General features: G+C 43.5%; 1 protein-coding gene across 4 annotated transcripts in view; it reads left to right on the top strand.

Moving 5' to 3' along the window:
- Positions 1 to 25497, top strand: part of MAP3K20 (mitogen-activated protein kinase kinase kinase 20) — a 94229-nt gene that overhangs the window by 61139 nt on the left and 7593 nt on the right. For 3 of the 4 annotated variants that reach the window (XM_056348185.1, XM_056348187.1, XM_056348184.1), the window contains 7 exons: positions 9030 to 9074; positions 9956 to 9986; positions 10106 to 10245; positions 11464 to 11526; positions 12510 to 12602; positions 23623 to 23739; positions 25298 to 25372. In XM_056348185.1, the coding sequence (XP_056204160.1) occupies positions 9030 to 9074; positions 9956 to 9986; positions 10106 to 10245; positions 11464 to 11526; positions 12510 to 12602; positions 23623 to 23739; positions 25298 to 25372 (564 nt within the window). Of the gene's footprint in view, positions 1 to 2065; positions 7095 to 9029; positions 9075 to 9955; positions 9987 to 10105; positions 10246 to 11463; positions 11527 to 12509; positions 12603 to 23622; positions 23740 to 25297; positions 25373 to 25497 lie in introns of those variants that run through there. The other variant, XM_056348188.1, reaches the window with a different exon arrangement.

Raw genomic sequence — 25497 nt, 5'->3', positions numbered from 1 at the left:
AGAAGGGAGTGTATGTAGCTAAGCTGAAGCTCATATTTAGAGGAAGACAGTGAGCAAGACATAAAATCCAGACACTCACCTCTGGTGCCATGCACCTGCAGGTGGTCATTTAAGAAGAACAGTGGCTTGCACAGAGACTGGGGATCCCAGCCATCTATAAGGATCTTTTCATGATAGTTATCATATGCAGCGTGACACCTTTTTGCAAAGAGTTCCTAAGTTCTCCAGATAACAAGATGGCAAAGTACAAAGTAAGGTGATTATAACTCATTAAATGAGCCACAGTTACAGCCCGTTCGCAGCTAACCCGCTGCCAGGCATTGGACAAACACCCAGCAATGTATTTTAGTGGAAAGCTGTTTTGCAGCTGCTTTGATTCTTGTAGGGAATTCTTCCCATATGTCAGGGGATGCTTTTCCATGATCTAAAGTGACTAAAACTCCAGTAGCTGACAGAAGAACTACCTTGGAAGTGAGTCATGTGTGCTGAGCATCTTGTTTCTGTGGCTAGATCTCTTCATCCCTAGGAGCTTTTGGTGTCCTTGATCTGAGTAGCGCTCTGGTGATGGTGTAATTGTTTTTTCCTATAAAGCCAGGTGTACAGAAGCTTAGCTGCAGGTTCTTTCATCACTTAGCCATAGGACGCATGAAAAGTACGGCACCCCATCTCTCCAGCTTCTTAATTTTTTGTTTCTTAAGCCATGCTCACTAACTTCTGTTAACCACAACACGAAGAGGAAGCCAGTGTAAGCAGGGAAAACTCAAGAGTGACAAAATATAGATACTGTCCTTTTTAATGATAGACAATTTGCCAGTATCACTGGTTTTGCTGAGAAATGGTCACTCTGTGGGCAGCCTGGCTATGGAGCCTCCTGTGTTACAGACCAGGGCATCACCACAATGACCCTTGTAACTCTGTGTGACCTAGTGCCATTGATTCTTCAGTTAGGTTTCTGATTAGGTTAAAAAAGATGTGGAAAATCATGAATTTGGGACAGGTAGTTTTGCAGACAGCTGCAAAGTGGAAAGAAAGGCCAGTTGAGGTGTTCACACAGAGCTCCTTTGCTGTTGCTTTAGTAGGTAGCTTAATTTAGGATGAAACTCCTGAGTTTTTACTCCCTGCGGAGAACAGGCAAGTGTGTCACAGAGGTTACTAGCCCGGCCACTCTGAAGAGGCGTTAGTCATTATTTATCTGGAAAGGCACGCTTCATTTGTTATTACACATCGACTGGCTCAGGAAAATACCATTATCTGTAGGTAAAGATTAAATCAGTAGGGATTTAATATGATGTACAACCAAATAGCAGGTATCTATTGATATCACTTAAAAAAAAAAAGTAAAAAGAAAAAAAAGAAAAAGCAACCAAGCTGAAGCAGCTGACCAGCCAACCAAACGGCCCCTCTTCCCCTGCCTGCTCCTCCCTGGGACATCTTCCAGAAGCAAGGTGCTGGTGCAAGCTGGAGGCCGGTCCCCGTGTCCTTTGCGTTGGCGAGAGGCTGGTTTCTGATTGTGGCCATCACAGGGTGACCCCTTCCTCTCCTTTTGAGCATACACTCAAAACCAGTCTTTGCACAAGTAATACTGCTGCTGTTATTTCTGATGTTTAGAGGGCTGCTACTTCTGCACCAAACCTTGGGAGCTTGTTTGGGTTCTCTGATCTTAACGCAATTTATTCTTCAATCCTGAAAGGTTCAATTAAGCAACTCACTCAGACTTCTGTTGTACCACATTGCCTTGGGAGCCAGTCCGCCTGGCTGGGAAATGTCACATTCTGTTTTACGTTATACAAAATAGAAGGATTGAAGAGTTTGAACCTTCTTTTGTCATGAAAGCTCTGCTACCATGTCTTGCCATGCAACTCAGTGATTTTGCACTTCCGTTTAAGAACAATGACCCCAGAATGAAGCTGTCTGGTTTAATGAATTCTTACTTGATCTCTGTGTTTAGATTCACTAATCGTCGTGCTTTCTGTTGATTGCCAACTAATCTGGTGGTGTCTTTTTCCTTGATTTTTAAATTGGTTCTAACTTTCACTTTTGCTCTGTCCTTTCCTCCTTTAAATAGTTTCTCTTACCTCTTGCTGCAAGAATGTCTGAGGAGTCTTACTTTGAATCTAAAACAGAGGAGTCAAACAGTGCAGAGATGTCATGTCAGATCACAGCAACAAGTAACGGGGAGGTAGCTGGCATGAACCAAAGTCTGAAGGCCTTGATGATGACGGGCTTTGGGGATATCTTCTCTCTGAACCAAGCAGGATCTGTCCTGCATTCTGGAATGCAGATAAACATGCAAGCCAAAAAGAATTCTTCTAAAACCACCTCTATGAGAAAAGGGAAGAAAATCAACATGGCTTTGGGTTTCAGTGAATTCAACTGGTCAGATGACGATGATGATGATGATGATGATTTTGATGACACAGATGATAGCAGCGAATGAAATCAGTTATAGAATTAACCCTGAAATTGATTTTAGCAAAGCAAAACAATAAAGTTTTAGAACAAGAATCCTGTCAGTTTGGTCTGTTTAAATCCTGTAAAAGAAAAAAAAAAAAAAAAGTGAGAAGTTTCCCAGACTGAGTATGTTTGTGTGTAGAAAGACATGTTGTTTTTGTTTAGATTGTGCTGACTTATTTCTGCGTTGATTAAATTTGAACTAAACTTTCCGAACTAAGTGAGATATTCTTTTAAGAACCGTGATTATATCTTTAATTCTTGATGCCTGATTACAGAAAGTATGGCCAGATAAACTTAAGATCTGGAAACATTGGGGGAAACTTCAATGCCATTAATGCCATTAATGTACTTCAGATTTTTCTTTTGTGTTGTCATTTCCCTTACCCCTTTCATTGTCAATCGTGAATATACTTGTACTTCCAGATTTGCTGTTCTCTACAATCCATTCTTTCTTACTGATGCAGTGGAGGGGTTTGCTGTGTTTCTAGTTTAAAGCCTTTTTCAAGGCAGCATTGCGGGAAGTCACAAATGCGTTTCTAGGAAGAGAGAAGCTTGGTTGAGGGGAAGGGAGGGGTTAGTTAAATACACAGTTTTAAAACTGAATAGCAGCAGAATTCAGATAATCCCTATTAGTAGATTATTTGTAAAACTGATCTTTTTTTCCTCTCATGTGTGTGCATGCATATATAATTCCCTCTAGCAAAGTGAACTGCAATCGGACCTCTGCATCTATTACCAGATATTGTGATCTAGAAGCTAATTTTCAGTTATGCTGATGTAAATCCAGGAAGCCTCACTAACTTTGATCGACTTATTCTTGTACCTGAGATTAAAAATCGGTGTTAGTAAACGTTGATTCTGCAAGATTGCTAAGCCATGGGTGCTGCCCTTATGAAAGGACAAAGAGAAGCCACTGTGACATTTCAGCTTGGACCCCACTACTGGGGCTTATGTGAAATTTTCCATGATGATGGTAACGTGAGGAATATTTACGAGTCTTTGCGTACTTGTTTTTTTGCAGCTACAAGTATTGCCACTGCTATTATGACTTACCATAAAACTCAGTGTGTAACAATCTGCTGCGATAATTGCCTGCCAGGCACTTAGGTTGAGAGCAGTGAGTATGTTTCTCCTGATGACCCCTTTAGTGGTGATGCAGAAGGAGGGAGGGAAACCAGTGCAAACACAAATGCAGGTTAGAAAGGAAGATTCTGTAAAATATTTGTCCAAGGAGGAAGGGCAGCTTTTCAAAAGAAAAATGTTACTGTCTAGTTGAGCTGTAGTGGGAATAAGCTATCAAAATTCCATTCTCAATTACTAGAGGGGTTTCTTTTATGAAAACTTCTGTTTTTGAGTGGCTTCTTTAATTATAGGCTTGCCTGTTACACAGCTCTAACCTACATATTATGGTGAGTGCTTTTGTAGATAGCTTGGAGAGAAATAGATACATTAGATAACAGCAGGCCTGAAATCGTTACATGTTCAAGCAACAAAAGAGAAAGTTCTTTGAAGGAGCTTTTTTAGAGTGTGGATGGGCACCTCTTCGAGTTGTGAGAGAGAATTGGTTTATCCTTGAGCATCAGCACTGGTCTGGTAACCTGCAAGGCAGCAAGCGCTGTTCTTCAAGCTAGCCTACTCCACTCAGTTTGCACAGGATTAGACCCTCCAAGATGCTTAATTTCTGTAGGATGTCATTCCACATTCCACCTTCTTACTAACAGTTGCAAATCCATTGGCTTGAAGGTAACCCTTTTGTATCAGGAAGCTTTTCTCATGCCGGAATTGTAATTTAAATGATACAATAAATTTACAGAGTATCCCAAGGAGGAACTTGCTCCTTCCACACAGGTAGGGATTGCTTCTTAGGTCCACCAAAGCAACCTGATCTTAGGGAGAAAAAGGGACATTGAAGGGCAAATAATTAAATGGAAGTAAGAGCAAATAGGCTGCTTCCAGTGCAGATTTGTACTATTTTTGTAAGTCTACTTCTGCTAACACCCACAGCAATGATGCTATTTTTGTAACTGCACCCAGGAAAAATTGATGGATTTGTGTAATCTAATATGTGCACTTTAGATCTTAAGATGTGTGTCATTGTGCATAAATTACTGTACCACATGAGCAGTGTAGGGTTGTACAGCTTTAACTGAAAATGAAGTTTGGTTCATTACATTAAGTAGTCAAAAAAACCCCAAAAATCTGTCCCTAGCACTGACGTTTTGCACTTTTTTAGCATCTGGCAATCTCAGAGCACTTTATGGACGTTTATATTTGCATAGGTTTTAACTGAATTTATAAATCCTCTCCTTAATCTTTACAGAAGTAAAAATAGTCCTTAAGTAATATGACACAGGGTTTCATAGTTGAAAGATCACAAGATTTAAGTCTGTCGAAAAGGTTTTGTGTTTACTCAGACATGTAACTTATTTCAGCAAAATACCATCAGTATTTGGTAGCATGCTCATAGGAATTTCCTCTATCTCCTTAGTTCTAGTACTTGTTGATAAATCAAAGCTGGATTTTTTTTTCCCTCTTCCCCTTTCTATCCCCATACATTATATTTGTCAAAGCAAATTAAGCTATATTAAGGGAAAATTTAAACTTTTGTAAAACTTACCTGTCTGTTCAAAGTAGCAAGGGTGGTCCCTGAATCGTAGAGGTGATGACATATGGCAAACTCTTCTGATGCAGTTCCCTTGAGATAGTCTTGTATTTAGGATATTGGCTATGCTTGCTAGAAATATTGATTGCATTTTTACTTTCCTGTGATGCCTTTTATACCAGATGCCAAAAATCATATGTGAGAACCAAGTAGTGTTGCTTCTGCCTCTGATATGCTTCTCACTAGATAAAGGTTTTGAAAGTGGCTCTGGCGGGCAGGTATGTTGGTTGGAGGAGGTCAGAGTATTTCATCTTCCACGCCTGATTTCCCTCAGCAGCGCAACCCAGTCTGTCTTGTACCTGTATCAGCACCAGGGTATATAGGTCTCCACAACAGTCCATAGCCACATAGTCCATCAGCTTATGGAAAGCATTAACCAAATGCAAAAGGTGTTTCTCTGGCTGCTCTGGGCTGTGAGCAAAGCCACCAAAAGCCTTCCTGTGCCTCATACACCTCTCGGCTCACTAGTCCCCACGAGGCTTTTTGGGACCTTCCATAAAGCCCTGGAGGTATCTACAGTAAAATAATATTGCTGTATTTGCCAGAGGGGGAGGGGGAGAGCCAGGCCTGAACTTTGTGTTTTTACCGGGCTGTTGTATTGCCAGTGTTGTCTTAGATGGGTGCATGGCCTGAGAGAGGAATGGTGAGGACTGGCTTTTGCCTTGTTCAAAGATACAGGGTGACTGGGACCAAGGCAGGATGTCCAACTCCCGATTCCCTTTCTTTTCCTTCAGCAGTGGGGAAAAAATGTAAGAGGGAATTAATGGAGGAAAACTTTTGATCTAGTCGTTTTTGTGGTGATCACACCCCTAATTCCTTTGAGTAGCAAGTGTGCTAAGGCATGGTGTGTAGGTGTGCTGTACTCCCAGCTGGCTGTGTGCTGCCTGATGTGGTGCTTGTCCCCTCTAGGTGGGAAGGGCTTCCAGGAGGTGAGGTCTGGCACAGCTCCTTGGCACGCAGACCTGTTCAGGACTGGTCATTTGTTTATCCTTCCAAAGGTTTTGTTAGATGTTGATTCCCTTTTCTTCTGGGTTTTAAAGTGGTTATTCTGAGTTAACTACTTGATGCAATGATGATTTATATTGCTATCAGCAGTAACAGTAAATCTGTAGTGTGCATATAGCTGTTAAGTATTCAGCAGCGTTACTGTGTCTTTAGTACTGTAGTTCCTTTTTCTGTAATCAGGCAGCTTTTACAGGTTTTTAATAAGACCTCTAACTTGACAGAGGTTTTAACTACAGTCCTAGGTAGAACGATCAGGTAGAAAACTGAGTTCATTTAGTAATTTTCACAGCCCTTAAAATGCACTGGTAGGAATCTGGAGGAGAGACATTTCCCTTTCCCCCCAGACTTCGACTTTGTGTACACTGTAAAATCTACACAGAGATTTCTGATGTGTGAAGATTTAATTTTAAAACTATAGAACCAACAACCTTCTTTAAACATTTTATATTGTGTGCTAAATATTCATATGCCTTTTAAAGTCAGATATAGTCCACTGCATTTCTTGCTTTTGCACTACTCAAGAGGTTTTGTACGGAATACTAGGAGTCAATGCTACTTACACTTCAAGTGTGAACCGATAAAATTTGAATAGAAAATACTTTCATGGTGTTAGAAAACTTCATTTTCCCTTCTGAAAAAACAAAGTTGAGTGCAACGCCTGTGCCAAAACTCTTGTGCTGTAAACTGAATTTATCATTTGTGTGGAACATGCAATGTTACACTTCTGTGTGGTAAAACCTTGCAGCGTCAGTTACTCTCTTTATTGCACTTGACATATGATGTCTTGTTTTGATCACGCTGTGGATTTGATTTTTCCAGTGTAAAACCAAAGCAAACAAACAAAAAGAAACCATGCAATGTATTCAATTTCCTCAATTGGTGTCATAAACTTCCTTTTGATGTGAACTTTTTCCTTTGCTTCTCTTTGTTCCAGACTTCTATTTTGCAATAAACATTTTGACAGTAAATTTTATGCATCTGTGTCCCTGTGTAAAATGCTGGTGTTTCAAGAGGTTCCTTATTGTCTGCTGGTTTAAGTCACTTTTGCATTATTCACTGTGTGACATTTCTCCTTTATTCTCCCATCTTTTTTTTTTAAATTGAAAAATTCAGAATGTATTCTGCCACTAGTTATATTTAAACATGGGAAAAGCTGGAAAAAATCCATTGTGCAACTAAAAACACAGTATTGCACTTCTGCAGTAAATGATTCAGTTGTACAAATTATTGTACCAGGCTCCTCCCGCAGCACCAGCTGGTACGTACAAAAGGTACGGCCCACCACCTTCCGAAGGATGTTTACGATTGCCGCTTGCCCTCCCTCACGTTCAGGTGTTGCCCCCAGCACTACTTTTGCCCCACAGTGTCCTGCCCAGGCTGCGGGTAGCTGTTACCATAGGGAATGCCGGACTAAGAGCAGGTAGTATGGTACAGTAGAGAGAAAGAGTCAGGGAGGTCTCCTTTTCTCTGGCAGATGCATCTTCCCTTCTGCCGCTTCACCCCGATGCCTCTGGCCCTGTCCCCTTCAGGGATGCAGTGGGCAAAAGGATGGGTTTGAGGGTCTGCTAGGTCCTCCTCACAGAGGTGGGTTCAGCTGGTCTCATGGACAGTTTGTGCCCAGCAAGGTTTGGCTAAGACATGGATGGGGGAGGAGGAAGAGGATCTGAAGAGTCCGCAAAGTGGGGTGGGCAGCAAAAGGTCATAGATATGGAGGCAGAAGTCAAGGGGTGTTGGGCAGTCACAAGTCCTTCGGTGGGAGTTTCACGTGGATGCTGCACAGGGTGCTTCACAGCGGTGGCTGAAAGTTGTGGGCAGGTTATGCTGGACCCTGGTCTCCTGGCTGGAGAGCTGGAGGCAGGTGGGGGGAGTGCCTGCCGGGGGGGTACGCTTGGCCTGTGGGTGGGGGCTGGAGGGGTCATAGGTGGCAGGGCTCTCCGGACGAGGTAACAAAGCCTTGGAGGCTGGTGGGTAACCGAGCTGAGTGTCTCATCAGTCAATGTGGTGTACATGGAATAAGTTTGCAACTGTGTCATGGTATTGAGCCTTTGGGAGATGCTGGTGGTTCGAGTACATACCTACCAATTCATGTTACCCCTCTAGCCGGATAAAACTGCCAAGAAGGTGAAGCTTGGGATACCATGTGCTTGAATGAGTGAAATGGCAATCGGTATTATAGTGACATCTTCTCCTATGTCAGTTTTCAAATCATCCCAGAATTTCACCTAACGCAGCCGTTCTCCTGTCCATCCACTGTGGTTTCCTTGTGCTTCAAGCTGGGGTACCACAAAGTGTGCCCGGCAGGGGCTGCAGCACGGGAGGGGGCTGGGAAGCGCTGCACTCCTGCAGCCTCATGGGAGCAGTTACGAAGCATTGACAGAAACCAAAAGAGCCTTGTCTGTACAGGAAGACTAGCCACAGTGGCCCAAATCCAAAATCTGCTTGCCCTGCCATCTCGTGATGGTTTTCCTTCCTTCTGCAGAAAATACCCATCATTCGGGAGAGAGTCATAATGACAGCGTTATTTTTATTGCAGAAATCAGGTGGTACCAAAGCTGTTGCAAAAGCAAAAGCCTTTGCATAGTGTCAGAGCTAAGAGGAGAGGCAGCTAAAGCATCCCGCTCCGTGGGATGGTTGACTTTTTCTTCCTTAATTGTTTCTATTGGAGATCTGCTGATAATTTTGCCTACGTAAAGTGATGGGATCGATTTAGCACCGTGCTGTTGGAGCCAGCCCATAGTCAGTGCGAGTCCAAGGGTTTAGTATGTCAGGGTGAGAGTCGCAGCCTAAAACCTTGCCCTTTGCTGGGGAAAAGGAACCAAATAAAACCAGCCACCAGAGTAAAATTTGGGTGGAGGGGGGGAGAAAAATGGTCAGACGGTTTTCTTTTCAATTCATATCTCTCACACAGTTGCTGCCCTCCTTTGATATTTGTGCATGGACCGAAGATGATGTGGTGAGTACTTTGTGTTCGTGCGGCCAGCGCTGCACTGCTGGAGCTCCAGCAAGTCACGGTGGGTTTGGAGGGAGGGAAAGCTGCATCAGAACATCTGGGTGAGATTTTACTGCTGTTTGTTTGGTGAAACGTGTACCAAAAAAGGTTTTTAAGTGACCAGGAGTAAATTAAGGACTCAAATGATCTTCATAAAACCACCACATTCTCCAATGTCCAGAAAACAGCGGGAGCTGGGAGCTGACACCTCTCTAAGCAAGACCTGTCCTGGACAGGACAAAATGGGTTCAAAGGTTTTGTCCCACTGTGTGCCACCAGAACGGCAACAAACTCTGAAAGAAAACTAAGGGTTTTTTAAGGGGTGTGGAAAATCCCTTTCATATAAAATAATGGCATTGAGTCTTTTTTACCTTTTTATTCAGTTAAAAGGCTAAACAAGAAACATCAGTGATTTATCTCTAGCAGAGTCATGTGTCATAGTGGTTTTAATGTCCCACCTAGCACCCTCCTTGTGTCGTGTGTCATGGGGTTGTTTGGCTAACGTTTGCTGAAGGACTGTCTGGAAAGCCAGTGCAAAAGTCAGAACAGCCCTGGCTCCTTAACTTCAGCCCTTTCAGCGTGTGACAGATGGCTGAGCTTCTGCTCTGGTCATTTCTGGTGTTCTTCATAACGGTAAACTGAGGAAGGTGGCTGTAAAATAGGAGGCAGTTTTAAAAAGCTGGGTAAAAGTAATCACCTTCTTTGGTGAATCTTGAGTCCTTTAACCCAAAGTGAGAAATATTTTTAAGTTTCGTTTTTAAAAAAATGATTACTTGTGAACTCCAAATAACTGAAATACAGATTTTGATAGCGTGAACTTCAAGACTGATTCCTCTTTTTTGCAGTTTTTCTGGATGCAACAACTTACTAGAAAAGGTAAAAGCTGTTCATAAGTACCTTCATAATTCACATTTATGAATATACATATATTTGCTCATCTTTCTCCCTTCAGTAAAGCACCCTATGGATTTCTAAGTAACCTCTCTTATCTTAAGGCGATGCCTCTGGTGAAATGAGTGTGTATGCTAGCTTGTTTAAGGAACATCATATCACTGGGAAACGATTGCTTCTTCTGGAAGAAGAGGATTTAAAAGACATGGGAATTGTTGCCAGAGGACACATCATCCATTTGAAGGTATTTACCAGCATGTGTTTAATGTTGCAATAGGTCATAGTGTGAATATCAAGAAGGAGTCTATGAGTTTTCAGTAGTATTAATAAGCAAAAAAAGTTACGAAGTTGAATAGAGAACATATTTGGTATAAACCACCCCCCACCACCACCGCTACCCTGTCCCGAGTTACTGGTTTGTATGGATCTAGAACCAAAAGCAACCTGAGCATTGTATGAGGTATGGAACTGTGCTGTGGTCTTGATACTCCTCTGCAGTTCTTGGTTTTCCTGTGGGCTGGACTGTCAGTACTGCTGCAGATTTGCCTAGGACAGCCATTCTCCTGTCAGAAAGCTTTGGATATCTTCAGAGAGAGTTCTGCCCAAAGATTTCTATTCAGCTGAGGGAGAACAGATACGAAAACAGTTATTTGAACTGAAATCTCTGGAGTTCTTAACTTTCACATCTCATCTATATCTTAAAACATACTTTAACAAAACCCCATTAAACAACTTGAAAGCTGGTTGATGGCCAGGTTGCTTTGTTTTAAAAGCTTTGTTTCATGGTGGTTTAAATGTCTTATGTTTGTAATGAGTTAAGAAAACATCGTGGCCTGGAAAATATGATCACGGCAGCAGTAATAGTATTAATACTGTAGCCACAGGAGAGAGTTCAGTTTCCTGGCAGTCAGCTTTGGAAAAGGATTTCTCTAGAAGCAGTATCTATAATTCTGTTGGGTCTCAATGATTTTATACCACAATTTACTAGTAAAGAGATACTTGTATCCTAATTGCTAGTCCTGCAAATTTAGCTTCATAAGTCACACAGCTTTATTCCCCTTCTGCTCATCAGCCATTTTTTCCATGCCACACACCGTTACTGATATATTTAATTTACATTTCCTACAGGGAAAAGTATTGAAACTTAATAAAGTCAATAATGCCCAAAATGAAATATTTCAGCTTCCTGGGTTGATTGAGCATAAATAAAAACAACCAAAACAACCCCCCAAACATCTCTTTCTCTGATTAAGCAGATCTGATTCTGAATGCGAAATGGGGCCGATCTACCGTGGCGGTTTCCAGAACAGGGCTGTATTTTAAACTCCTCTCACATACCCTAATGTATCCACAACGGAAAACAGTGCACACAGAGTTGCACTGGTTTTCATGCTGGTATTTGCAGTATGAGATACTGAATAACCCTCATCTGATTTTGTTGGGTGTTTGTTTTTTTTTCTAGACTGCTATTGAGAAGTTAACCCATGACTACCTAAATCTGTTTCATTTTCCACCATTAATTAAGGCAAGTCTTGTTATCTACATAAGAAGTGCTTCTCGTGTTGGTATGAATACTTTACTGTTCTCACGTCTCACCATTCCTGCCATTTGTGGGGGTGTGATCCTGCAGAGGGTTGTGACAGATGTGGAGGGTCAACAGCAGCAATGGGTCACATCACAACAAGTAATAGAATAATAGTTTTTCAAGGAGGCTGTAAGATTTTATCATGGAACCAGTAGTATTAAATTGAAAGACTACTGGTTGAGATTCCTGTGCTGTCATTGATCAGAAATTACTCTTAAGAGCCCTTCCTCCAAACTGGTGCCACCAGCTGCTCACCACTGAAGAGCAGCAGGCCCCTGGCTTAGAGCGAGCCCATCATTCCTTAGGTAGTTAATGTTACAGGAGAGAAGAATGATTTAAGATGTCTGGTCACCCTTGTGTTAACCTGTTGGCTTTCTGGTATCAGTAGCAATAGCCTTGCAAAAGGGAGAGAGTGTCTGGGAACCTTGTGGTTGGCAGAGCGGATATTGCCTGATTTAATCTCATGAGCTAATCAAGCAGTTCTAGACCCCAAAGCCTGAAGTAGCTGTTTTAGTCATAATTTATTGCGCAGCTATAGAGGGAAATCCACTTAAAGTGAATTTACATACAGCGAAACACTGTTCCCTGAAGGGGAAAATGAAAGTTAGGGCTTCACCGCCGTGCCAGCTGCAATTCCAATGGCAGTGGCTGCCACGATGCTCACAGCAGTACTGTGCCGTGCCAGTGCGGCTCGCCCAGGAGCAGGCATCACGCAGCATCTCCCCACTGCGTGCCATGAACCCATGCAGAAGCCCTGGCCCCCCTCGGAGCGGCGCGGTCGGGGCAGAGGGATGGCCCCCTTTCTGCTGCCTGCCAGACTGGCAGCGCCCGAAAGGCAAAACCTTTCTGCCAGTGAAGGCCTTGCCTCTGTCTCCCAGCGGGTTGCAGTAGGTGTGGAGTCTCACAGTGCCTTTTTTTGGCAGGATTCTGCAGGTGGAGCCGAAGAAAATGTAGAGAAAGTAGTGAATCTTGAACTCGTTTTTGGTTACCACTTGAAGCCAGGAAGTGGTCCAAAGGTAAGCCGGGAGCGCTACGTTGGTTTGGTTGGTTAACAGTCACTGCCCAGAGGGTCCAGTATCTTCTGGACACAGAACGATAATTTGCGGCAAGAACCTTCCTGGCTGGCCAGCAGGGCTGCATTGGTGGTGGGGAGCCTGCTCCCCAGAGCAGGCGAGGAAGAAAGAGTGGCACAGAAAGCCTTGACTGAAAGCTTTTGTTTCTCCGTGAAGCATTTTTTTAATCGTAATTTTTGTAATTCAGGCTTTCACTTTGTTCCTTTATCCCGATGGGTGTGAAATAACAACCCATTTATGCAAAAAACCCGCCATTCACAGTTGGGCAGTGCTGTGCGCCTGATGTTAGTGGACAGACTATTACTTCAGTGTCGGCGGAAAGATGGTGTCTTTTTGTGCAACCAAGAGGGGGTTGGAAAATACATGGTGTGTGTGGCTGCTGGCTGGGGAGGACAGGACTGGTCCTGGCAGTGACTGTGTTCACTCATGGTGCTGGGGGAGGGAAGGGTAAGGGCAGCACATTGCAGGTGGCAAAACTACTGTGCAGCATCTGGTAAAAGGCAATTACCAGCATGGCACACCCTAATCAAACCTCAGCTCCAAGCCGAGCTGGTTCAAGGATCTGTGCTGGTTGCGCTCTGTGTAACAGGAGTGTTGACGACTCCAGATGTTCCAGCAAAGCATTTCCACTGCATTGTCTTTTCTCGAGAGCGAGGTTTGTCCCATGCTTTTTGTTTTCTTTATCCAGCCTGCCACGGACTCTGAGTTCAAGGGTTTTAGAATTAATCATCTATGTGGAAATGATGTGCAAAGCATTTCTGAGTTAGAGTCAGGGGTTGTGACAGCAGGATTTGTTTCCTTTTTGTATTTGACAAATCTGCATTGTGTGTCCACCCTAAACTTGTGGGTGGCTGACTTTCATCTTGTGTTATCTGGCTGCTTTGCTTTCAGGGCATATTGTTTGCAGAAGTCTCTTGATTTCTGTACTTGGTGGTGCTTGCAGAGAAAGCATTTAGGTTTGTACTTAGTAGGAACTTGGACTCGTACTGAAATCATTTCATCAATTTGAAAAAGCCTTTTGCTTTTTGTCTGGAGATTTCCTTTTTTTGTTTGTTTCTTTTATCCTAAGCACTTTTTTTTCTATGAAAATCTTCTCCATCACTATGTGAATTACTTAGACTGTCTCACTGTTCTTGAATGCATGTAGCTTGTGATGCTGTACAGCTGCTTTTTTGTAAATGTGCATCTTTCTCTCCAATGTGCAACTCTTCAAGGAACTTAAAAGTCCATAAATAGCTTGTATCTCCCTTCCATTTCCAGTATGGATTGTGTGCCGTAGTGCAGGGAGGTGGACAGCTCTCCCCAGGAAAGAGCAAGAGGAGTGAACAGACCTCTGAGTGTTGGAGAGGAATTAAGGTTGCACTAAAGCCAGCTAAGTTTGATGACAAGTATATATTTTAGCCATGATGGCAAAATTGGCAAATATGACAGTGTGCCAAAGTCTGCAGGACAGAAACTGAACTGCTACGGGAGAACAGGGCTAGCTCGGTGGCCCGGCACAGTGCCAACATAGCTTTGCAGGTGTCTGACATGCCAACTGAGAACGCTTCTTTTTTTTTTGTCCTGCCTTCCCCATGACCTCCTAATTGGTCCTCTGCTCTGTGTGCTCTCAGGCCCCTTCCTAAGGAAGCCATTCCCTCCGAAGCGGTGGTGCGCCAGGCATGCCTTCCCTGGCATCTGCCCTGCACAGCACCCGTGTCCCTGATGCTGTTCCAGGGAATGTGCAAGTTGAGTTTATCTGGGCTGGAAACTTCTGTCCTATATCTGCTTATTAATGCATACCTGCCTTTAAAGATGTTGCAGCTAAGCCAGTTTTAAAACGTGGACTGGAAGCAGTAGATCAACTGAGCTTTTGGGCAAGATGCTAGGGCCAACATGAGCAGGATCATTTGCATTAAACATAACACTAACGAAGACTGGTGTGATACTACAATACAGAAAATTTGGCTAGTTTGCTGCTTTGAAAATCCCTGGATACAATCTTCTAGCTCCCCTAGAGGCTGCTTTAAGCCAGCTACTGCTGCCATCCAGATTTGTTCTAAAATGATTTGGAGATACTGGGTAAACCAGGATCGAAGGGTTTAAACTTCTTTTACTGTTCTGTTTTTGTAAAAGAGTGGTGCCTGTTCCTGTAAAAGTAGGTCAGCAGAAGCACTTGGGATTGTACCTTCCACCATCTTTATAGCTAAAAAGCTGGCCTACATCAGTTTAAAAATAAATTTCTCAAAGGAACTTTACCCTAATCAGTCCCTGTAACCAGCTGCCTAGCTAAGAAGCCTTTCTCCTGTTTTAGCCATGAGAAAAGAGAGGCTATAAGCTCAAATCTGGGTTACAAGTTGAGAACATGTGTTCCCTGGGTGATGCACAGGCTGCTGGACCTGCGTGCGTCAGGGGAGGTTATTGGGCTCGGCTGGGCGCTGGTGCAGCACAGCAGGAAGGGCTGCGCACAGGGGGACAGGTCACACCGGGAGGTGTTACCCCAGGCTGGCGCTGCGCTGCTCTCCTGGACTGAGTTCCCCTCAGTGATTGTAGTGCATCTCCTGGTGTAGTGGCACCTGGAAGCCAGCCCGTCCACACGCTCGGAAGGGGCTCTGCCAAAGTGTGGGACAGGATGGACACCTGGGACAAGCGCACGCTCCTGATCCAAGCTAAAGCTCTGGCGTGAGCGCAGCCTTGGTGTGCAGCACGATGTACTGCGAGGCCACGGGGCGTTAAAGTGCTGGCTGAGCTGGTCCAGGACCCAGAAACCCTTTGGTGGGCGCAGGTTTAATTCAGATGCGTTGGCTGGTCATAGCACAGCCCCATCTCGGGTGTGAAGGTGGTTCCGTGGGGCACAGGTGGCTGCTCCTGGTGCTGCAGCGAGCCCTGGTAGCACAGCCAGCGCACCTGCTGCGTAAGCAGGCACAAACTTGAGGGCTGTAGGAACGGCAGTGCCTTTTAGCAGGGATCCTGATGAATGTACCTCAGGATGGCATTTGCATGTTCAGCCTTGTCTGTACGCTGAATGCAATGTTGACTTCCCAGTACGCAACTTTACCAGCCTCAGATTTGTTATCTAATTTAAACTGCATCTTCTAGTGGGATTGTGTTGGTTTCCACCAGCTGACAGATGCAGTCATTTCATTACAGTTTCCTTTCCTTTTTAGCTGCATCTTTGGAGGTGATGAAAGCTCAGTTGACCTTTGTGCTCTCCGAATGCATCAGGAGTGAGTGCTGCAAAGCTAACCTGGTTTTTAGAGGTTTCTTTTCCAACTCTTGTAGTTTGAGTTATGTGGTTATTTCCATTCACTTCCTTTTAATGACCTTTCTGTACACAATTCCCACTGAGCTGAAAGATGATAGTTTTAGACATTTTATATGATTTTTTTCCCACAAATTAAAAAAAAAAAGGGGGGGACACACACCAATTAACTCCAAGATACCAAAGAGGGTAAAAAAACAAACCCTGGCAATTGTGGCTTGAGCTGATTTGCAGAACTGCAGAGGGAATTTTCAATGGCTTTCTCATCCTGGGTGGCTCATTAAAATTTCCCAATCAGGGAAAGGTGTCTGAGCTGTGTCAGCTCCACACTGATGAATCACCCAACCCCTTAAGATGGATGGTTCACAGTCTTTTTGTCTCCTGTTGATGCGTTCTTTAGTTTTGGTCCTCAAAAGGGCAGATTTCACCATGCCTTTGAATGTTTTCATTTTTTACCGAGTGTGGCACAATGTGACCTATATCCAAACACAAAGCCTTGCAGTGGGCTCACCATTTTGCCTTATTTTTCCCCAGTTTCCTCTCCCTCCATTTGACAAGCTGAGGAGCAAAGGCTCTTCAAAACCATCTGCTAACTGTGTGAACTATTTTCTAGCCTTGAATATCCAAACTGGGATATATTTTAATGCTATTATTTAAATGTTCAAAAGTGAATGTAATATTAAGGCTAATTTAGAGAGACGTTGTGACCAGCTCCTCATGTGGACAACCCTGGGCTGGCAAAATGCAGGCAGTACCAGACAAAATGGTAACTGGAATGCAGTTTCACAAGTGTTCAAGAGCATTTCTGCTGCTTCTGCCTCTTCACCCTCCCACTACATCAACAGGCACGAAACCTTTCTTTACTTTCTTAAAAATAATTCCTACTTCAGACAGATGAGATATAACATCACCAGTTTAATTTGCCCCTTACAGAGGAAAAATTACTCCTCACCTTGCAAATGTGGCAAAAAATAAAGCAAGGGCCAAGGTCTAAAATTTAAAATTCCAGTTTTGTAGGTTTTCACTCGTATATATTCCCCATGCTCTATAGGTATATTAACCCACTTCAGTAAGTAAAGCTGGCAGAGGAACTGGTTTTATCTGACCCTTCCTTTGCAAAATATTTGCAAGTACCTTGACTTCCTAACATGGAGTTGTTTAGCCTCACCTCAAAACCTCTTCTAAAGCCTCTCTCTTTAATTACATCTGAAAGCACAAAGCTCAAAGCTACTAAAGCCTAACAGTTGATGCAAGAATCAGAGTAGCTGTGTTTGTCACTTTCACAGATTTGCTCCTATTCCAGTAAGCAGTCAGTAAAGGGGTAAATACTTTGTGAAGAAAAAGTAATAGCTAAGCTGTAAAATAAAATCACAGCCATGTTTAAATATAAGCAGCACCATTAAGAATTGGTTAATGTAGTCCACCAAGGAGGTGGATCAGTGGTAGGGTGTTAGAAGTTTAGTGCAGGTGGTCTGAATTCCTTGTATTATTTTTTTTCAAGAGACTTTTCGGGACCATGTATTGTTTTTACACAAGGTGGAGCTGGTATAACTCCATCGCCTCCACTTGGATTGCTCCAGCTGTAGCATCCATGTGTAACTGAGGTGAAAGTCAAGCCAACACCTTTTAAAATCATTGTGTAGGCGGCGCTGAGCCAGGGATTCCCATCAGAAATGATTCCATAATCCTGCAGAGGTGTATAGACTTTTCAGCTAGGTAATTTGCTCAGCTGAATTTCTAGACTTTTTAATCTCAAGCTTTATTTTCATACCTTGGCCACTCTGAATTAGCTTGCTGCCTTTCACACACGGCCCCTCACGTGTACAGCCTCAGTCACGGGTATATCTGTGGAAGCACGGGCAGGTCGCAGTGGTCTGGACGCTTGGAATGCCCCCTCCAGCCAGAAGCCTGGAAGAGGAGTCACACGTGTGGGAAGTGCCCAGCGGCCCTGCCATGCCTTTCCTGAGCTCCTGCACACCCTTGTCCCCGCAGCTGACATCCCGTCCTGTGGGGCTGCAAACCACCGTGTGTGAGCTGCCGCCTCGGCAGGCCCCCCCTGTCAGCGGGGCCATGGTGCCAGCACAGCTCCATCGCGCTGCTCCCACGAGCAGTCCCCAGGGAACGCCAGCGGAGGATGGGGCTGGCTCAGACGGCACAGGAGGGCACCTGCGCAGCACCCAGGGAAGGGACTTGTGTCTTCCATGCTTCCACCTTTCCAATCCCGCTGTTGCACACAGGCGGCTCATGTGGATGGTGATGCCTGTGGCCGTGGCAGTCCTCTTCTGCGGGACCGCCATCATCGCAGAGCTCTCCGTCTGGGCTGCTACAGCCCACTTCCCTTGGGTGCCAGCGCCCAGCACGCAGTGGGTCCCAGTGTTTACCGTTGCGCTCCCCCCATGCGGCACGGCACGGCACATCGCCGCGCAGCGCTGGATGTCAGAGGAAGGTGCTGTCGGGACGGGTGTGCTGGTTCCAGGCGGCCTGCGTGGGTGTTGGAAAGGCCTCGTGCTTCTCCTGGCAAAGCCTCTGCCAGCGGCGCCTGTTGCCTTGTGGAGGAGTAAGGGCTCTGGCTTTCGGAGAAGGCACCCGGGCAACTGATAACATAAATATATCTTGCGCTTGCTTTGTTTCTGTATGTTTTAAGACCATCTCTCTCGGAAGGCCTCCCCTCCGCCCCTGTTTTTTTCTGCCTGCACAGCTGAAACAAAACCGGCGGTGGAGCCACCTTCTCTTGCAGGAGCCCGGCTGGCAGCAGCCTGCCCTGACCTGAGACACCAGCCATTGTTAAGGGTATAACACATTTACATATTTTGCAATAAAACATCAGTTATTTGCATTACTGTGTCAAGTTTTATTTGATTCTTTCACCTAAAAATGACTCATTTTCCTTTCTTGTATTTTAAAAACCAACTACTCTAAGCTTGTTTGAGAATAATCAAAAATTGCCCATTTAGCTAGAAGTCATTTTCTTTTCAAAAGGCAAATGTTATTTAATCTTTCAGCTGTTCATTGTGCCATCATAAATACTTTCTTTTCAGCACAGTTGTGGGGACTGAAATGAGCCCACTAATTGCCTCCCATTTCGACTGACATGTGGTGGTTTAGTGGAAAGAGAACACAGCGGGGAGAAGGAAATAGGAGGCTGAGAAAATGAGAGCTAATTATTTTCACTGCCTCATGTCAGGCTCTGTGTCAGCCTTGTTTTTACAAACTGGAAGGTTTAGCACTAAATAAAACAAACTGGCGTCATGTTTTTATATACTGGCAGTGTCATGGAAGCAGCTGCACATCTCAAAGACAATATAATGCCTGCATTCGCATGGACACCATCTGACAGCCACTGTGAGCCACTGCTAATGAGGATATCACAGTGGTGCCAAGTGAAAGGTGCTGAATTATGTATGATTCTTCATCAGTGCAGCAATAGTCCTGTACATCATTATGAGACATTGTTTTGCTGAAGAGATTAAAACATTCTTAGTTCCAGACCCTGCAACCTATACACGCTACAAGAGGTTATTAATGGAATTTTTAGGGAGAGTTTCTTGTGGATTTCTTTTTGGTTAAAAATATCTCATGGGACAAAGCCATGGTGGGTCATGACACTATATATATAAAGAAGAGAAGCAAATTAACCGTAATTGTGTTATCTTCCTTTAAATCCAGAATAATAAAATATAGTGTAGCAGGGTGATACATAATGATAAATAACCCAAGTGCTGTCACTGGATGTTCAACTCTAATGCCTTTAAAACAGCAGGTTTCAGCAGCTGAGATAGATAATAGCTAAGAATGTAAAGGAGCTTCTGGGGACCTAAATCATCAACATGCTACTACTTTTAGTACCAGCATGACCAACATTTTTTTCGTATTTGTTTCATCTTGCGTTACATCTTACTTTTCTTCTAATATTCAGTTGCCTGCTACGATGCCGTTTCCATTTTTTCTTCAATCTTAAAAAAAAAAAAAAGAAGAAGAAAAAAAAAAGGTTTATTGCAACCACTGATTTTAAAATAATCCTGGATTTGGGCCTCCTTGAAAAACGGGGTGTCTCCCCAGCCAGAGTTTTTAAGCTGTTGTTGCAGGAGACATGTTTGTTGTTTAAAGCCTGTGCCTGATTTTCGTTTCCCTTTCCATTTTTGTTGCAGGCGCTAGCACATATGGGGTTAAAGTATTGTCACCACGGTGAGCTGGAGACTTAATTTTTAAAGAGTTCATGTTTTTCTGTTTTGAAGCTGGGGAGAGGTGGCTCAAAATACATGTATGATTTGCTTTTCTACAATCATTTGCAGAGGCTGCTGATTTATTTGCTTTGTCAAAGTGTTATTTGGAAATGTTTTTCACACAAAGTTTTGCTGGTTGTGTCTCTTCGTTCTTAAACTGGGGTGTGTTTTTTTAAACAAAAAGCTGAAATTCTTTATTTCAATCAAAATGGAGCAGGTACATATTGGGAGGGATTTTAATGCTTGAATTACAAGATGTCTAGGGAAATCTCTTTGAAGGACTTGTATAAGTACATTTATCAACCAGACCTTTTGAACAAGCCATTTCCAAATTATTTTCCCACATACATCTGGTACTAAATAGAGTCTCGATCCAAGAAATCTTACGACTTCAATTCAAAGAATTGAAAGACGTATACTTGATTATTCTAGCCAATTTTTTTGCTTAAGTAGCTAAGTGTCTCTTTCCTATTTGTTGCTAAATAAGAACCTAAAACTCGATCGGAAACCAGGGAAATATATCCCTTTCTGCCGCACACAAATCTCACATTAGTAACTGTGTGGTTGAACAAAATTATTACCAAGTTTGTAAGACAAGTAGCCACCTACCTATCTCAGATATTTCCCAAGTGCCTTGATTGAAAGTCACCTAGCTGGTGTCTTTTCTCCTTCCTTCCTTCCTTCTTTCTTTCTGTCTTTTCTATCTTTTCTCTTTTTCTCCCAGCCTCCCCTTCCCTTTCTCTCCCCTCTTTATTTCCCTGCCTGCCATTCTGTCGTTTTCTCTCTCCTTTCCTCTGATGATTTCACAGCAACACAATATGAACATCTTTCTAAATAAAACAAGACACGTATTCTTGAGCGACCAGAGAAGGTGTGCTTAGTGTGGTAATTTGCCTTTTTGGTATCTGTGCGGTGTGGCTGGAGAGGACTCCAAGGAGGACCGAAGGTTTGGGGGCTGGATCTGAAGGACAGGAGAGTGTATTCCTTTCTCTGAAGCTGCAGTTGGGCACTGGGGAAGGCGGTGTTTGTGCAGGGCTCGAGCATCCACAGCTGCGTGGGGCAGCCTGATTCGTTACTGCACGGAGCGGGCTCCTGCGTGCGTGGCGGAGCCGGCGAGGGCCGGGCACGGGCAGGGGCCCGCAGCCTGCCAGACCCTGGATTTACACAGCTTGTCAGCCTTTTCTTTAGAGGTGGTCGTGTGATTTATGTTGTTTATTAAAACGAGCTCACGTTTGTCAGATCTATAGGAAGGGTCTGTAGAGAGATGTGAGTGAACAGCACAAAATCCTGAGTTGTGAGGGCACAGGAGCCCTGGCACAAAGCGTAGCTCTGGCTCTCGGGTGCTTGGCACTGGTTTCACAGCAGGAGATGCGCTGAATTAACTGGAGGGTAGTATTTTATGTCAATGTTTTGTTCTTTCCTTGGCTCAGGTGTTTTTGTAAAACTTAGAAATGTCACCAAGTGCCTTGTCTCTAATCTCAGGTTTGATCTGCAATAGGAAATCCAGGTAGCATGAATTTAGGAAGTCCTGCAAAAACGTCTGGCAACAAAGACGGTGGTGCAGGTTGAGGAGCACAATCTGAGAGGCGAGGAGGAGCCAAAGACAACTCGCCTTGCTGTTGCTGTCCAGTTACATAGCGCCTGTGGTCCTCAGCCAGCATCAGGGCCAGTGTGTCATGCTCTTCCTACCTGGGAAGAGACAGGCTTAACCCTAGGTTAGCTCATACCCAAAAAAGCAGGGGAGAAAAGGGACATGCAAAGAGATACAGTCCATGATTAGGAAACGGGGGCACAAGGCAACTTCGGCACCTTGTCAGATTGTGCAGGAAGCTGATGGTAGAACTGGAAACTGAACTTGGTGCCTCCGAGTCTCGGTCTGATACCCTGACCGCTGGACCACAGTTCCCATCACTCAAACGTGCACCGGGGTGATGCAAAAACCAATTCACACGTCCACTCTGCTCATAAAATGTGGAAGCTTTCAATGGGGACAGATGGACACACAGGGCCAAATGCTTTCATAAGCATAATTTGTTGTTGCGGTTCGGAAATGATTATACTCCAGTTTTCTTTCATCTTGGAATTGCCAATTCAATGCCTGATTGAAAGCTTTGAGACTTCTGAGGGCTGAGCTCCTATGTTACATTTATGAGAGATGCACGTGCAAACACTAGCAGATAATCGCATGTGCGAACGGATACTTTTTAGGCTGCTGTACATTTGTGTGTGCAAATAACTGCTTACGCAAGCCTTTGACCCTAAGCGGCCATCTGTGTCCCCATTGAAAGTTTTTTGCATTTTCTGTGCGGAATTGAGGAGAAGACTGCCTCCCACAAATGCTGAGACCGCACCTGCCTGGCTGGTGGCACGCGGCGGGGACAGAGCCTCCTGAACCCCTGGTGTGTCTGGAGGAGCTCCTTGTCTGAGGGGCAGATCCCTCCTGTCTGCATGGAGGTGGAGACACTCTGCTTCACTGCAGCCTCTGTTGTCCCTCAGGGGACCGATTTTTGGAGGAGCTCAGTGCACCGGACCGTATCTAACCCCCAAAGCACCTGCCAGGCACACCAGCGGATGTCGGCTGGTTTGCACCACGGACAGGCAGTTGCCAGTCCCCAGTGGGAGCCTCCCTGGGCACAGGCACAAACCTTGGTCCCAGCACCTAGCCTGCATGGGATGTCCTGCAGGATGCTGCCAGAGCTGTCAGCTTCTGTAGGCTCACACCCATGCAAAGTGTTGGATGTTGGCCCCACATTCAGCTCATAGGATTATTTAAGGATACCTTTCATTGCTTTGGTTTATTAGATTCACTATGGTTATTTTCTAAGCTGAGCTTGCTTATAATTAATAGTGCAGTTGAGGTGAGCAGAAGTTGCTGCCTAGTGCTTTGCTGGGCACTCGGTATCTGAAGTAACTGAGCTGTGATAACCAGCTCACCCTCCTGTCCATTATCTGAGCAACTGTCTTAACGGTGTTTCACAGACCCTCTGGTCATTCGTTCCTGGGTTCACCAGGAAGGTGTCCCTGGGGCTGGCTGCCAGCACTGGCTGTGACCCCACGTGACGGCTCCCACCGCTGCCCTGTGCCTCCACCGCCACGCGGGTGGGCAGAGCTCCCGCGCCGCTCACGTGAATGGGCTGTCTGGCCAGGTGGGTGAAGCCACTGTCCTCCTGGTGGCTCCCTTCAGGAGATCCACACCTCTGAAGACATCCAGACCTGTCCACGTAGCAACTGTCTCTCGGGCTGAGCTAGGAGGAAAGCAAACAAGAGAACCTGAGGGTTTTCCAGTATCAACACTTTTACTGGAAAACATGCATGTCCTAAAATATGTATAAGTTCCTTATCTTTCTCCTTGGGTTATTTTTTGCCTCCATATATTGAGGATTAGGTTTTGGGTTGTTTTGGCTTTTGGTTTTGTTTCATTTTGTTGTTGTTGTTGTTGTTGGTTTTTTTTTTTAATTTGTATTCTAACAATCCAGCATTCTTTTTTTATTATTCATAGGATTGTAAATGGAAAATGTACATGGAGATGGACGGGGATGAAATTGCAATAACCTACATAAAAGATGTGACATTCAACACTAACCTACCTGATGTAGAGATTTTAAAGATGACAAAGGTATTTACAGCCTTAAAGCTTTCACGAATTCACAGATCTCAAACAAAGACATTAAAATACCACAGCAGTCGACTTTTGTGCTTTCGGAAGCTCAATCTCTTGACAGCTTTTAAATAAAATGCACATTTTAAACAGATTTGTATCATAATAGGAGTTAGGTATTTTGGTTCTCTTTTAAGCTGACAATAATGTTAACAATAGAAAAATAAGAGAAGGAACTAATTTATATTTTCTTGTTTTAATTCCATGTTATATCCTCTGAATTTATTACCACTTTTAAAGAAAAGAATGTTCAAAAAATTACTTTCCTTTTCAAGAGAAAAAAGCTGATTTAAATGTTCCAGTTTGAAACTTGATGTGATTTGTCTGGGTTGGGGTTTTTTTCCTCTCTTTATCTTTTTTTGACATGGTTTCAGAACTTTTACGTGGTTCTAAAACTCCCTCTTTCATGCAACAATGGGTTGCAAAGACTGAAACCCATCAACAGACAGTACAGCACTGAACATCTGCAATTCAGTGTCACTGGGCATTTTACCTTATTTCAGAACCTGCCTGCAAATATTTACCAGCCAGCATTTAGACTGCTTTTACCGTAAGCAACAGAGGCTTTGTAAATGCAGAGGGTATTCTGTTTGCTGATATTTTAATTGTTTGGTTTTGTTAATGTGCTCCACTTCATAACAGCTAACAAAATAAATTTCTAAATGAAAAAGTATACAGTTTGATTACTAATTAGAATGCTGCTCCACTGTGCACTGATAAAAACCCTCAAACTCCTGAATGCTTTTATCTGTGATTTTTTTTGGCAAAATTTTGGTGGAACCTTGGTTATTTTTTCTAAAGGAAAAACTGAAAATCAGATTCTCAACAGTCAGAACTTTAAGGAAAATGTAAGAGATGAGTACTTGCCAAGAAGTATTCTAATATTTAATTCACACTAGTACTATGTTTATAGTTAGTGATTTCTGGAACAACACCTGTGATTTTTTAAACTACTACTACTATTGTTGTTGTTGTTGTTATTATTATTATTATTATTATTTTGCAAAATACTTTTCTCTTTAATTTTCAACTTAGACATTTTAATTTTTTCCTTTAAAAAAAAGGCTTACAGTTATATAAACTAACAGCTAGATACAATAACATTAATTTTTCACATACTTCAATGTGTATTTCACATACTTCAACTTTTATATCTGTCAGTGAACACCTCTGAGACTCTCTAGATATTTGTTCTTGCTGGCCTCTGTAAGTCTAGCAGAAAAGAACTGTACATGCACAATAATGAAAAAGGTTTATGCCCCCATGAAAACATTACACATTGTCTTACCTCCTGTCTGTTATTTATAGAAATCTCTTCTCAGTTTCCTTTGGTAAACAAGGAAGTAAATAATTCCTAAATGTATTGCTTTGTCTCATAAGATTTAAAGAAAAGTAGTGCTGTTAACAATACAGAAACGGATGAAAAAAGCAGATGTTAAAAATATCTTTAGGGTATTTCAGAAACAAGTCAGGAGATGAAGAGCACCTTATAAAACTCCTAACATGTTTTTTTCAGCCACCGTTTGTGATGGAGAAATGGATTGTGGGGATAGAAGAACACCAGTCTGTTGAATGTGTTGTTACATATGAGGTAAGCTCTAAGAAACAAATTAAAGAAGTGTTTATCCAAGATAAAACCTACATGGGAGGTGTGGAAATAGCATCCTTTGGCTTTGTTATATCCTATAATCAAGTCTCAGCAGCCTGTAATTAATT

This window comes from Falco biarmicus, chromosome 8 (assembly GCF_023638135.1).
Source record: "Falco biarmicus isolate bFalBia1 chromosome 8, bFalBia1.pri, whole genome shotgun sequence".
Lineage (NCBI taxonomy): Eukaryota > Metazoa > Chordata > Aves > Falconiformes > Falconidae > Falco > Falco biarmicus.
This window is presented reverse-complemented; position numbering and strand designations above follow the sequence as displayed.